The sequence below is a fragment of the Brassica napus genome, chromosome C7, assembly GCF_020379485.1.
Source record: "Brassica napus cultivar Da-Ae chromosome C7, Da-Ae, whole genome shotgun sequence".
NCBI classification, from domain to species: domain Eukaryota; kingdom Viridiplantae; phylum Streptophyta; class Magnoliopsida; order Brassicales; family Brassicaceae; genus Brassica; species Brassica napus.
In genome coordinates this window covers 48,475,504-48,490,685 of record NC_063450.1, presented here as the reverse complement: position 1 = coordinate 48,490,685, position 15,182 = coordinate 48,475,504, and the positions used below count along the sequence as shown (strand labels likewise).

Sequence of the window (15,182 nt, the reverse complement as noted above, 5' to 3'; positions counted from 1 at the left end):
ACGAGCCCTTAATCTTATGTCGGAACAAAAATGATGGTATCATCACCAACATTTTCTCCTTGATCGAGCACAGCAAATGGCGAGTAGATCGAGGGGTTCTCAAAATTCATTATCAAAGGTTCCAAAGGATTGCCATTTTCCGAAAATTAAAATCTTAAGCCTATTAATACGAATTAAAGAAAACATAAGAAAAAATGATATGGGTCCCATGCATGGGCTTGACAAGTCATCCTCATTGTCATCATCATACTTATCTAAAAAATCCAAAAACCTAACAACAACGAAAAAGAAAGAGAACTCAACCATATTGGTAGAGTCATGATTCCCTACATGATGATAACGACAATAACATTGCATTTTTAAATAAATCATGTGGATACCATAAAGTTTAGGTTTAAATTCATGATAATAAGATGGTATGGTGGTGGTAAAGAGAGTTATGAGATATTGATCATGCTCTCCATATACCATGTCATAACTATGGTGGCGATGATGTGAAGGTGACGTTCGATTCCAAGAAGCCTGTCTTGGTTAAGACAGCATTTCTTGTTTTGCTGAGATCTCTTCCTTTGAGTGTTCTTCCAATTCCTTCACACATGGAGAAAGATGAGATCTGCGTTCTTGCAAGTCTTTTTGCCACCAGTTCATGTGGAGGAACCATTGAGTCTTCATCATCATCTTCATCATGAGTGGCCCACGAATGCAAATGGTTGCTTCTGGTGCTCTTCTTCGTATTCCCATAAATCTTGGACCAGTCAGGAACATTCATTGGAGCAGATGACTGTTTTTCCCCCCAGACCTCCTTGCCCTTAGGAATATACCTTGCAGAAGATGAAGAAGCGGCTGAGAAGAGATTGCTACTTTTGGAAATTCTCATTTGAGGACCTTGAGTTTCCTTTTCTCTCAAAACTGACCACACATCTTCTTCTTGAAACTCTTCTCCCCCTTCCATTGTCACTCAAGAAAACCCTACTGAATTTCTTCTTCTAGCTGCAACTAAGTGGTATTCTTCCTCCTGAATCAATGAGAATACTCCAACATTTTATCTTAAAACCAAAAGAAAGAACAAATAGAGATAGAAAGAGAGAGAGAGACAGTATTAAATTACCTGAGAGAAGCAGAGGAAGATTCAGTGTGTGATGTATAAAAATGTGAACCATAAACAACATTAAACAATCTCTCTTTGCTGGCAAATGAGAGACATATAGGCATTGATTGCTTCAAGGGAATCAAAAGCCTCCACAATAGGCAGAGGATTCATAAAGATCCAAAACTGTAATAATTTCGTACTTTTTCGGGGTGCCATAACTATGAATTAAATATATAATAAATAAAATAATTAAAAGGTTTAGATCATAGAGGAGTGGTAGCCTTTGGTACTATTTCTACTAAGACATGCCAAAATTATTGATAGAGTCTGATTCATGCAAGAAGACAAAAAAACTGTACTATATGAAAAGACTTGCTTTATCTCAATCTTTTTCCTAACCCACATTGTACTCTCTAATCTTTTTTAGCTATACAGATTTTGTTAGGAATTAAAGAGGAAATATCAAATAAGTAAAAATTCTCTCCAAAAAGAACTTGCGAGCATTCTATATTATCCTTTTTTAGAATCTTCGCTTAATTGTTTCTTTTAAACTAAGTTTATAATAGCAGGATTATCGCCGGTTACAAGAGGGGGTTTTAAGTGGTAGAGTCCATTTTCTGTGTTAAAAACGGTAATAGAAGAAATGAAATAAGGATCGATTTTTGGTATATTTCTTGCACTGTTCGCGGGCTCCACTGACACGCGGCGGTCCGCGATTGGTGCGCATTTTAATTTAATTTTATCTTTTTAATCAGCAAAAAAAAAAAAAATTGTTAGTCTATCCAATCAAACGTTTCGTGGGTCTCCTCACAAGGCATGTTATTCGAAAGCACGATGTATGGAAAAGTGTAGGGGATGATTGGTAAGTGCTGTAACTTTATATTTTTTGCTGTAGAATTTAATTTGTAGATTTATTTGCTGTAGCTTTCCTTGCTGTAGATTTCTAAAACATTAATTTTTTGCTCTGGAAATAAAGTTCTCTACAGCCATATTTTGATTTTGCAGAGATTTTTTTGCTGTGAGTTTTTTAAAGAAAGCAAAGCTCGATTGGTTGACATATATAGCTGTAGATTAAATTTTGGCTGTCCAGAGCATCTACAGCTCCAACCAATCATCCCCGTAGTTTCAATATAAGCAGGGCCAGCTTAGGGCATGGGGCAAAGGGCATGGGCTCCGGAGCCCAAAGAGCTTTTAACAAAAATAGTATTAAAGAGGAGCCCAAAATTTTAAAAATAACTAAAGATAGGGGCCTAAAAATTTTAAATTGTCCATATATGCATATAAAAAAAAACTAAAATATATTTTTGCCTTGAGCCGGCCGTGAATATAAGACCTCTAAATTGTGAAAGTTTCTTATTTAACCTCTCCAATTTTAAAAGATATATATGTACCCTAACTTGTAAAGGACCTCGAGCCGAACTTAAGAAAAAACCTCAAAGAACTTAACCGTTTGACCCAAAAAAAAATATTGTTCCTTGCAAAGCTCATGACTTCATGTACATTGAAAGTGTAGAAACTGTGAAATTAGAATGATATGTTGGAACATATGAGGCTTTAACCGTTTGGCTGTAGATTCGAGTTGGACGATGGCTTTTTTAGTGGATGAGTTTTGAGTTGTAACATGAAATTATCAATCTACAAGAGAAGAATAAAAGTGCAGAATGTGTTGAACATGAGACGGCATTGAAACCTCTTTCTCGATCGGCTGCATGTGACGATGGTTCTAGCTATACTCTTTTGAGTTATTCACTCCAATCACACTAGTGACATGCTGACATAGTTCAAATGACTACATCAATTTGGGTTTATTTTTTATTTTTTTAGCAACCATTTTTCTTTCATAAATTAAAGATTGGGGTAGGCCCAAGAGGAATTTATATTACAAAGAGTAGCTTTTGCCAATAGGTCCGCTGGTCCATTAAGCTCTTTTAGGGTAAAAGAAAAGAAGCAGAAATTAAACAGAAATGATAGAACTCCGGTATCCGATAGAACTCCATGGAGGATCTTCGGTTTGACGATCGAAGTGATGGCTCGGACGAGCATAAGAGAATCTGATCGAAGCCAGATTTAGGAGTAGCCAAGATGAATGTCGTGTTGAAGAGCAGACCGGATCGCTAGGGCTTCAGCCAAGAGAGCCACTACACTTTCAATTTGGGTTTATTTATATGGGCTTCGTTCAGTCTCATTTAATGTTGATTCTTTATTACATTAACTTGTGGGCTTTTCGTTTGAAACAGAAACTGGATCTGAGAAGATCTGTAAAACACACTATTTTATAATCTCCTACATTTAATAGAACGATTTTTATATTAGGAAAAAACAAATGCAGGATTTAAAGTGGTAATAAAAGCTGAATAAATTATAAATATATAAACAAATCTCATTTTCATTCAGTACTTTTTTAAATATTTAGTTTCATGTTTTTTTTTTTTGACTAATGGCTTTCATATTGAAATTGCAGAAAAAATACAAAAGAATTTCAAGCCCAAAGGCTATAGTTAAACGGCCCAAAGCCAATAGAAAACAACCCCATAAAAACAATCTAATAGTTAAAAACAAACTCAATAGTTAAAGATCAGATATAACCACACTTATGGCCCAATTGTGGATGTTGATGGTGGAAACAACTTCGATCAGTCCGTAGAGAGAGAGTCAATCAGATGGGAGCCAGATTTGCATAAGTTTCGACGCCAGAAGGGGATTGTGATCACGATGACTCAAAAACTTATCTCTAATTTGTCTGTCTAGAAGACGAAACAGAGCATCCACCGTGCGGTAAGAGTTTCGATGTAGTCTATTGTTCCTTTCACTCCAAATCCAATAAACGGTTGATTGCCATCCCAACAAGGTAACCCTTCTCACATATTTGTTGCCTGATAGTGATTGTAGTTGAGTGAGGCAGTGATCCCAACGTCTGTCGGAGACAAGCCTACATCTTTGCGCCACTAATGTTCATAGACTCCACGCAAAAGGGCACAGAAAATAAAGATGGTCCCGAGACTCATCAGCCATGTTGCAGAGAAGACAGTTAGAGTCTGTTTGCAGGCCCCATCGGAGGAGGCGATCACGAGTTGGACATCGGTCAAAAGCAAAGAGCCAAGTGAGAAAACTATGTTTAGGGACACCACCTTTGATCCAAACCAATTTTGTCCATGGTAATGTTTGAGTCTCCCCCTTCAGCTTAGTATAGACATCTCCAGTCACAAACTTAGTTAGAGGTTTATCTTCCAGCACCCATTCATAACGGTCTTTTCCTGCAGTTAATGTGAGTTCAGTAAGATAAACTTGGAGGTTTAGAAGTTCTTCTGAACGAGCAGGAGGGAGCAGCCAGTTTCCATCCTCATTGATCTCTGAAAGAGTAGCTGTCGCTGGAATGCCTAACCTTGACGTCGAATTTCTAAGGAGATATGTCTGTAGGGAGCCAAACGGAGACCAATTATCAGTCCAAAACCGACAATCAGTCCCATCTCCCACACGCAATTTTATCCAAGTAAACACCTCTCCTCGTAGCTTTAGGAGTTTGTTATCCAGCCATGAGTTCGTAGGGCTTATCTTTGCTGTCCAAAAGTTGTTAATACACCCGTTTAGCACCTCATTTCTGTACCATGCGACCCAAACTGAACCTGATTGGAAGAATAGTAGCCAGATGAGCTTTAAACAACATGCCTTGTTCCAAATTCCCAAATCTTTGATGCCTAGTCCTCCCTCTTTCTTAGTCTTAGTAACCATCTCCCAAGATACCCTAGCGTTATGGACTCCTTCTAAGTTTCCTTGCCACAGGAAGTGACCACATATAGAGTTGATACGCCGAATGCATTCTGTAGGAAGGATGAATGTTGAGCACCAAAAGTTATTAATGCCCGCTATGACAGTCTTAATGAGTAACAGTCGTCCTGCAAAGGATAGAGTTTTTGCACTCCAAGAAGTCATCTTTCCTTTTATTTGATGCAGGAGGACCTCACAGTTAGCCAGGGAGAGTTTTTTCGAACTTAGTGGGACTCCTAAGTAACGAACCGGGAGGGATCCTTGTTGCATTCCAGTCGAGACTTTGATGGCATCTAATTCTTGTTGAGTAAGGCCCGAGGCAAAGAAGGAGGACTTCTCTATACTAACCGCCAACCCAGACCGCATCTCAAACTCCTTAAGGACCTGGAGGACATTCTGCACTGATTCTATAGAACCGTCAATGAATATAAGGAGGTCGTCAGCGAAGCAAAGGTGGGTGAGCTTGGAAGTAGCACACTTGTGATGATACTTAATCTTTAGGTCCGCAGCGGCTTTGTTCAGCATAACGGAGAGGATGTTCATCGCTACCACAAAGAGATAAGGAGAAAGAGGATCACCCTGCCTTAAGCCCCGCTTCCCTTTAAAGTAACCTTGAACCCGACCGTTGTATCCTATCATGAAGTTAGTAGTGCAGACACATTTCCTTAGCCAGCCAGTTAGAATTTCTGGAACCCCTAGCCCCTGCAAACAGTTGAAAAGGAACTCCCAAGAGAGAGTATCAAAAGCCTTTGCAATGTCAACCTTTATGGTAATCCTTTTAGGACCATGTCTCTTGTGATATCCGTTGACCAGTTCACCCGCAAGAACAGTGTTCTCGAGAAGAAGTCTGTCTTTGACAAATGCGGTCTGATTTGGAACAATGATGGAGGACAAGACCGGCTTCAGACGACGTACCAGTAGCCTAGAGATCACTTTGTATATAGTGTTTAGGCAAGCAATTGGCCGATAGTCGGTGATGAAGGAAGCACCCGGCCTCTTGGGCACTAGAGACAAGATAGCTGAGTTTGTTGTGGCTGGAAGGAAAGAGTTGAGGAAGAAATCAGTGATAGAACAGACAACCTCATCACCCAGTAGAGACCAAGTAGCCTTGAAAAATCCAGAGGTCAGACCATCCGGCCCGGGGGCCTTATTTGGGTTGAGTTTGAACATAACCTTAGTGATCTCAGTGCTTGAAGGGATAGAGGTCATTGAGGCAGTTAAGCGTTGAGGGAACACAAAACCAGTCAGGTCAGAGAACCAAGAAGGATGCGAAGTGAGCAGGAGTGGGTGAAGCGTTTCAGGACCGAGGATACTCTGAAAGTGTTTGATGGCGAGGTGACTCATGAGCAGAGGATCAGAGATGAAGATTCCTGAGGACAGTTGGAATGTACGAATGGAGTTGTAGCTGACTCTAGTTTGAAATACTCTGAAAAAATATGCAGTGTTCTGGTCTCCCTCTTTAAGCCAGTTAACCCTTGATTTTTGGCGAAAGTAGGATTCTTCAATCTGGCGCAAGAACAACCATTTTTGAAGCGCCTCCCTCTCCTGCAACAGGTTAGTTTCAGTAGGAGCTTCCAATGCTTTCACCTGTACAACTTGTAACAAACAGTTAGCCTCACTAACCCTCATCTGAATATTTGAAAAATTTTCTGTATTTAAGTTTTTTAGCACTCCTTTTAAGCTCTTGAGTTTCCAACACAGTTTTGTCAGGTTGACAGCCATGCTTCCGGCCTGTGCCCAAGTCTCATTCACCAGCTGGAGGAATTGCGGGTGTTTGGTTAGGTAGTTAAAGAAACGGAAATGCTTGGTACCAGCAGTAGGAAGTGTATGGGCGAGATCAACAAGACAGGGGCTATGGTCTGAGGTTAAGGGTGGAAGGAAGAAGGCTATACTGTTGGGAAACACTGAGATAAAGGTTGAGTTAACCAAGAGCCGGTCCAACTTCTTTGCTATAGGAGTGTCGGGCTGATGGTTTGACCAAGTGAACAACGGCCCTTGAAACCGGAGATCAAACACTCCCACATGTCGGAGACAATCACTAAAGTCAACCATCTGAGAAGATAAGGTGTTGACAGCCATCAGAGAGTGCTCAGTTTGATGAGTAATTTCATTAAAGTCTCCTCCTATGATCCACGGAGTCGCATGAAGTGAGAGACTCTGGAACAGGTCAATTAGCTCAACCCACAGACTGTTCCTTTCAAATCTTTCATTAGAAGCATACACTGATGTGTGAATGAAGGGACTGCAGGTAGGCAAGGAGACTTCACACGTTAGGGATTGGCGACTCTGGTGAATCAACCTGACTTTTGCCGGGTGTTTCCAAATGATGATAATACGTCCATCTTCATCTGAGGCATGATTGGTTGCAAAATCCCAATCACGACAGAGCTTAGACATAAGGTGGTTCAGATTGTGATCTTTAATATGGGTTTCCAAAAGAGATCCGAAAATGGGTTGATGACTGTTAAGCCATTGACAAAAAGGTACATGCTTGTCCGTGTCATTAAGTCCACGGACGTTCCAAAAAAAGAGTTTTGCACTCATTGGGATAGAGGTGGCTCTCCCACAAGTGGAAAAGCCGAAGCAGCAGTCAAGGAAGAAAAAGAGTTTGAGGTTTTAACAGATTGGAGGGTTAAAGGGACAGGGACAACAAAAGAGGAGGAGGGGGAACTTTGAGAGGTGGGTGAGGTCTGGATGGTTGAGTCTATAGATGGATTTGATCGAGATTTTTTTAGAGCATGCTTTTGGAGAGGTTCAGGAGTGAAGTGGAATGACGGGTTATTAGGTTTAAAGAGGGAGGGTAAAGCAAGGGTCAATGGTGATGAGGGGGTAGAGTTGTGTTTTGGAGGGCCAGGGGGTGGGAGGCTAGGAAGGGTTGAGGGAGGAGGGATCACAGATTCAGATGAGGCCAAGTTAAGGGTGAAAGGGCCAGTGGGCGCTAGAGCAGAGGTAGGGGGAACTGCTTCTAAAGAAGCGGAGCCAGCCAGAGAAGAAGTAGGGGTAGACTTCCTTGGAGAGGGAGACTTAGCCTTGTAGACTTGTTTCACAGCACCTTGAGGAGTCTTAGGTGCTTTGTTTTTAGCTGCATTAGCCATGGTCGGATCAGTTCTTTCTTCTTGTTGTTTATCTTTCTGTGCAGGAGTTTGGACTTTATGAGCTGGGTCTTTTGTAGCAAGTGGGATCAGAAGACAATTCTTTTGAATATGACCCAACTCTTTACAATGAGCACAAGTAGGAGGAAGCCATGGATAAGTTACAAGCACTTCAACAACCTCACCAGACTGACGGCTGAACTCCACTACTGAAGGGAGAGGTCCTGTCAAGTCCACTTCAACTTTTACATGTGAGAGAGTGAGACTAACAAGATTTTTGGTGAAATCATCAGTTTCTTTAGGTTCGCCTACCAGTCCAGCTACCAAGCTAAGCCCCTTCTGGTGACGGAGATCCAGAGGCACTCCATGCAGGTGAGCCCATATTTGGATAGATTGCATAGACGGTGACTGGTTAGAATGAGCTGAGTTCCATTGAGCAGTGTGAAACATGGAATCACCTACATACCATATACCTTTTTCAAGAATCTTTTGTTTGAGCCAATCACTAGTTATCCGAACTAGCACTGATCTTGTATTAGGGTTGTTGTGAATTTCCAGGCGTTTACCCTTTCCCCACATGTGGTTCAGGACGCTTTGGATCTGACTGTAAGGTGGCGGTCTTCCTTTGAAGTAGCAAACAATGAAGTCTTTATGGAGATCTACACCTATTTGAAACACTTCATCAGGTATAAGCACTCGAGGCCTTCCATTCTCTGCAAAAGACACTGGGGCAAGCCTCGTGAGGGACTTATCCTCTAATCTTCTGATTTTTTCAACTAGGGAAGGAGTCTGCTGAGTAGAGGAATTTTGTGGCATTTGCTGAACAAAAGATTTTTGTGGCTCTTGCTGAGCTGCAGGAGACACATTAACAGTAGGAGGAGGAGTAACAGAAGCTGGAAGAGGAGCTTCTGCCATCAAAATATCTGAGGTTTCAGTTTGTTCAGGTTGAGTAGTATGGGTGGAGGTTTCTTCAGAAGGAGGAGAGTGGGTGGAGATTTGACTCGGAGGGGATGCGGCTCGGTTGGTTTGGAGGGGGGAAGATTTTTTTGGTTTTAGAATTGTGAATTGTTGGGGAGAAGTTTTCTCAGATCCAGAAGCAACTGAACCAGTTTTGCCTTCAGATCCAATAATCTTAGGCTTAAGAGTTGACTTAGCTTCAGCAGAGCCAACGGTAGAGGTAGAAGTTCCTTTGACAGAAACAACAGTTTTGGGGGAAGAATTACGGGCAAGGATGGTTTTGGTGGAAGAGGGAGAAAGTGGAGGGTATTGGCCAAGGTCAGGAGGGTCGGGGGGAAGAGGAGGGATGGGGTTCCGGTCATCACCAGCGGCGAGAGACGGAGGGGATAGGGCGGAAGCACGGCGGGGCGTCAACCAAGGGTTTGACATGGGGAACCGATTTTAGATTACTTATTTAGTTTCATGTTGATGTGCATTTTTTCTGTGTTAGTGTAAGATTATCATTGTGTGATGTTGGGTTTGAATACAAATGTGTCCTGCAAATATAGGTTTGTTCATATGTATGTCCATTATATAATTATTCACTCCTTCTATTCCTTAAATATAAAACAAACGAAAACAAAAATTACTGCAATCCCAAGTCAATTAAATTAAGTCTCCATTCAACATAACCTACTTTTTGTAAAGTTCTACGAGAAAAATGATGAGGCTGCAGCCAGGATGAAGCTTCCTGAGAAGATTGATCTCTTTGCTGTGAAATTTCAAGTGTGACCTCATCAATTTTGATGTAGAGACATTGATATCGATCACTACTTTCCTTGAAGATGCTTCTGTTCTTCCTTTGCCTTTTTCCTTCTTTGAATAGAATGGTAGAGCATTCAACCTTGACCGGTGAAATTATTTTCCACAAAGTCTCTCTCAGTCCCCCGATGGAGTCAACGTTTTATGTCGCTTTGTTCAATTACACAAAAAGCGTAATTGCTCCACAAATCTCTGTACCAAGCTCACTGATCCTTTCTCCACTACCACACAAATGGATTTATCTATTTTCCTTAACATGGTTGCTGCTGCAATAGGCTTCTTCTTCATTTTACGAAAAATCAGATCCCATCAAGAAAACAAAGAATTCGATTTGTCTTCTTTGTCTACTTCATCACCACCATCTTCTTTAACTATTTTGTCAGTTCCTCGATCTGTCTATTGGTCTTCTTTGTCTCCATCATCACCACCATCTTCTTTATCTATTTCATCAGCTCCTCGACCTTCTTCCTCTCAAGTCTGGATACACGATGTCTTTCTGAGCTTCCGGGGGGAAGATGTCCGCAATAACTTTCTTAGTCACATTCAAAAGGAGTTTAAAAGAAAGGGAATCACATATTTCAACGATAATGGGATCAAGAGAGGAGAATCCATCGCTCCCGAACTCATACGGGGGATTAGAGGATCTAAGATTGTGATCGTCTTGCTCTCAAGGAACTATGGTTCTTCAAAGTGGTGTCTTGAGGAGTTGGTGGAGATCATGAAGTGCAGGGAAGAGCTGAAGCAAACTGTGATGGCTATTTTCTGTAAAGTAGATCCATCTGATGTAAAGAAGCTGACCGGAGACTTTGGCAAGGTTTTCAGAAAAACGTGTGAGGGTCAAGCTAAGGAGGACATTTGGAGATGGAAACAAGCTTTGGAGAAGGTGGCCACAATAGCTGGTTACCATCCAAGCAACTGGTTTTGTCCCCATGCTTTTTACTTGCTATCTTTTACATACATCCAAAATATAATATGTATTGAGAAATACAAAATTCAAAGAAAAAAAAAACAGTTTCGATATAACATGATTTAATAAATGGTTTCAAAAACATCACAGAGGTTATGTTTACGAGTGATCTCCTTCTAAAATTATAGAAGCGTAAGAAGTTATTGCATTTTTTAAAAAAAATTAGGGTATCGGTGATAATTTAAGAAAACAAAATGTGAAATGTTTTTAGTTAACAAAATGTGAAAGTTTGTTAGTTCGTTTTTTATTGAAAGTTTGTTATATATGTACAAATAATTTGCTTAATTTTTATACAACTTTAAATAAAAAAACCTTGATCATTTATTTGTCAATTTTGTTTTTGATTATGAATTGTAAATTTTCAAATGATGTCTTCATCTTTGTGTATTATCTTTTCTCTTGTTAGGGATGATGAAGCATCAATGGTCGAAGAAATCGCCACTAATGTTTCGAATGACCTAATTAATTTTGTGATATCAAGTGATTTCGAAGGTTTTGCTGGGATGGAAGCTCATATGAAAAAGATGGAGCCGTTCTTACTCTTAGGCTCCAATGAAGTGAGGATAATAGGGATTTGGGGTCCTTCTGGAATTGGTAAGAGCACCATCGCCAGAGTTCTATTTAGCCAGCACTCTCATGAGTTCCAGCTTAGTGTCTTCATGGAGAATATCAAAAGACGTTGTCCAAGACCTTGTTCTGATGAATATAGCGCGAAACTGAAATTACAGGAAGAGTTCTTATCTAAAATAATCAACCAGGAGGATGTCAAGATTCATCATTTAGGAGTTGCGCCAGACAGGTTAAAAGACAAGAGAGTGCTTGTCGTTCTCGATGATGTAGACCATTTAATGCAACTAGATGCCATGGCAAAAGACCATAGCTGGTTTGGTCCTGGAAGTCGGATTATTGTCACAACACAAGATAAAAAAATCTTGACTGCACATGGGATTAACCATATTTACAAGGTTGAGTATCCAGGTTTCAGTGATGCTTTTGAAATCTTCTGCATGTATGCTTTTGGTCAAAAGTCCCCATACGATGGCTTCGAGAAACTTGCTTGGGAAGTTAAAGAATTTGCCGGTAATCTCCCTCTGGGACTAAAGGTAATGGGATCTTATTTCAAAGGAATGCTCAAGCATGAGTGGGAAGAGGAACTACCAAGGTTAAGTGCTAGACTTGATGGAGAAATAGAAAGTAGTTTAAAGTTACGTTATGATGCCTTATCTGTTGATACTCAAGATTTATTTCTTCACTTAGCTTGCTTTTTCAACAATGAGCGGATTGAGAAAGTGGAAGAGTATCTTGCAAGGAATATTGTCGGTGTGAAAGGTCAGCTCCGTGTCTTAGCTGAGAAATCTTTCATATCCATTGTTGGGGGATATATAAAGATCCATGATTTGCTTGCACGTTTGGGTAGAGAAATTGTTCGTAAACAATCCATTCACGAACCTGGGCAGCGTCAGTTTTTGGCTGATGTTGGAGATATATGCCAAGTACTACAAAATGATACACTAGTAAGTTTTTCCTATTAGTCATTCAATGCGTTTCTCCCTACAAAATTTTATAGGAAAATCATTGGGTTCTTTTGCAGGGTAGTCGAAGTGTTATAGGCATAGATTTGAAGCTTTTAGAGTTGGAGACAGAGTTGAAAATAAGTGAAAGGGCCTTTGAAAGAATGTCCAATGTTCAATTCTTAAGACTTTTGCTTTCTGATTCTGATTCTGATTCTGGTTCTGACTATGGACGTCCCAAACAGACATGTCATCACAGCATAGATCTAATGACATGTCTGCCTCCAAATCTTAAACTTTTGCATTGGGATTTTTTTCCGATGACATGTCTGCCTTCTAATTTTATTTCGGAGTTCCTGGTGGAAATAGCCTTGCGTAAAAGCAACTATCTTGAGAAATTGTGGGAAGGAAATAAAGTAAGTAAACATATTTATATATCTAAGACTTTGTGTTACTTCAGTATTATTGGACTGTCTTCTTTTTATTGATGTTTTTCTTTTCTGTACAGACGATTAGAAATCTCAAATGGATGTATTTGTCGGATTCCAAAAATCTAAAGGAGCTTCCTGATCTCTCAACTGCCACTAGTCTCCAAGAATTGAATCTTCATGGTTGCTCAAATCTAGCGGAGCTCCCTTTTTCTATTGGAAATGTTATCAGTCTCCGAAGATTAAATCTTAGTCATTGTTCAAGTCTAGTAAGGATCCCCTCTTTTATTTGGAATCTAATTAATCTTGGAAGATTGGATATTAGTCATTGCTCAAGTCTAGTGAGACTTCCATCTTCTTCTGGGAATGCTATAATTAAACTCAAAGTATTGGATCTTAGTGGTTGTACAAGTCTGATGGAACTCCCCTCTTCTATGGAAAATGCCACTGATCTCGAGGAATTGAATCTCACGGGATGCTTACGTCTAGCTAAGCTCCCATCCTCTATTGGTAATCTCAAGAAATTGTATCTCAAAGATTGCTCAAGTTTGGTGGAGCTTCCATCTTCTGTTAGAAATTCCATTAATCTCAAGGATTTTACTTTTAATGGTTGCTCAAATCTTGTGGAGCTCCCTTTCTATCTTGGTAATGCCACTGATCTCAAAAAAATTGATTTGAGTGGATGCTCAAGTCTACAGGAGCTTCCCTCTTCTATTGGAAATATGACTAATCTCATGCATCTGTATCTCGATGAATGCTCAAGTCTACTGGAGCTCCCCTCTTCTATTGGAAATATGACTAGTCTCTTGTATTTGTATCTCAATGAATGCTCAAGTCTGGTGGAACTCCCGTCTTCTATTGGAAATATAAATAATCTCATGAAGTTACATCTTAATGGATGCTCAAGTCTTGTGGAACTCCCATCTTCTATTGGAAATATGAATAATCTCGGGAACTTGTACCTTAATGGATGCTCAAGTCTTGTGGAACTCCCATCTTCTATTGGAAATATAAATCATCTCAGGAAGTTGTCTCTTAATGGATGCTCAAGTCTTGTAGAACTCCCATCTTCTATTGGACATATGAATCATCTCAGGAAGTTGTATCTCGAAAGATGCTCAAAGCTAAGGGCCCTTCCCATCAACATCAACATGAAATCTCTTGGTAAACTTTTTCTCACTGACTGCTCGTCATTGAAATGCGTTCCGGAGATTTCCACAAACATCAGCGTTCTAAAGCTCACTGGAACTTCAATAGAAGAATTACCTCGATCAATAATGTCATGGCCTCGTCTTCGTGAGTTACACTTGAGCGACACAAGAATACAAGAAATTGCTCCATGGGTCAAGGAAAGGTCTAGTCTACGTGAACTTGTAATCAAGGGATGCACGAAGCTGGTTTCTCTTCCGCAGCTTCCGGACTCCTTAAAGTTCCTCGTCGCAGACAATTGTGGGTCCCTCGAGAGACTGGATTGCTCTTTTTACAAGACAAAGTTTCATGGGCTCAGCTTTGTTAACTGCTTTGGACTGAATCAAGAAGCAAGAGAGATTATCATCAACACATGGACAAGAGACTTTGCAATTTTTCCAGGAGAAACAGTGCCTACATATTTCAATTACCGAGCCACCAGGAGTTCCCTGTCAATGACGTGGAATGGATTAGATACACAGTACTTTCCTACATCCTTGAGATTTAAAGCTTGCCTCTTGCTGGTTTATAAGGGTGACGTTGATGCTGATGATTGGTGCTGGCCTGATATATCATATTGCATCAAGGACAAACTGAATAGTGTTAAATCTGGTTACGCAGCTTATGCTGATTTATGGCACCGCTCTTCTCCAACTTCAAAGGAGCATCTGCTGGTATTCAAAATTGAAGAAAAAGTGGGCTCCCCCGAATTAGCCTTTGAGTTCAGATCCCATGACAAAATTGGGAGATTGAGGAATGCGGGCTACGTCCTCTGGAAAGTTGGAAACAATTGCTTTGGAATCCTTGGCTCCCTCATGTTCATGGAAGCTGAGAAAAAAAAACAAATCACATTTTCATTAATAACTTGTAACAAAAAAAATCTTCCTTGCAAGATCTTTAGCACTCTCAGATATAGAAGGCCATGGTTGGCTCTCAAAATCAATTTCTCCTTTTATAATCTCATCAAATATTCCCTTCTCGGTTTCTACATTGTAACAAAAACAGTATCATAAAACATATAAATTACATAGTTAAATGGATAAAACAATCAAATAATATTTTAGCTTTACATTACCTGCCTAAAAAGGAAAGAAAGATGAATAGAATAATCCCTGCACTCCAGTTACTAACCTCCTTCCTGTAACTTCGTCTTGTTAGCTTCCTCTTGAGTATTGATTTGCATGCGTATGGGTTCCCTGTTGAATTCTCGTTGCAAGTGTAGGTTATACCGAACTGGCCTCGACCTAGCTAGTTCAAATGACCTAATGTGGAGTTTCTTGATTTCTTTAAAGGTTTTGCCAAGAAGTGTCTCTGTTTCTCGAAGATCGATGGATTTCAATGGTGTTAAAACCTGCTTCTCTTAGATTTGCTGATTAACGGGTT

General features: G+C 40.1%; 1 protein-coding gene and 1 pseudogene across 1 annotated transcript; one reads left to right on the top strand and one right to left on the bottom strand.

The window, feature by feature from the left end:
- Positions 1-332: 332 nt before the first annotated feature.
- Positions 333-1,396, bottom strand: LOC106420942. The gene is made up of 2 exons (XM_013861781.3): positions 1,109-1,396; positions 333-1,015 (listed from the first exon to the last, which is right to left on the bottom strand). The coding sequence occupies exon 2, from the start codon at positions 950-952 to the stop codon at positions 479-481; it is 474 nt and encodes a 157-aa protein (XP_013717235.2). The 5' UTR covers positions 953-1,015; positions 1,109-1,396; the 3' UTR covers positions 333-478.
- Positions 1,397-9,481: 8,085 nt separating this feature from the next.
- Positions 9,482-14,670, top strand: LOC125590058 (annotated as a pseudogene).
- Positions 14,671-15,182: the final 512 nt, after the last annotated feature.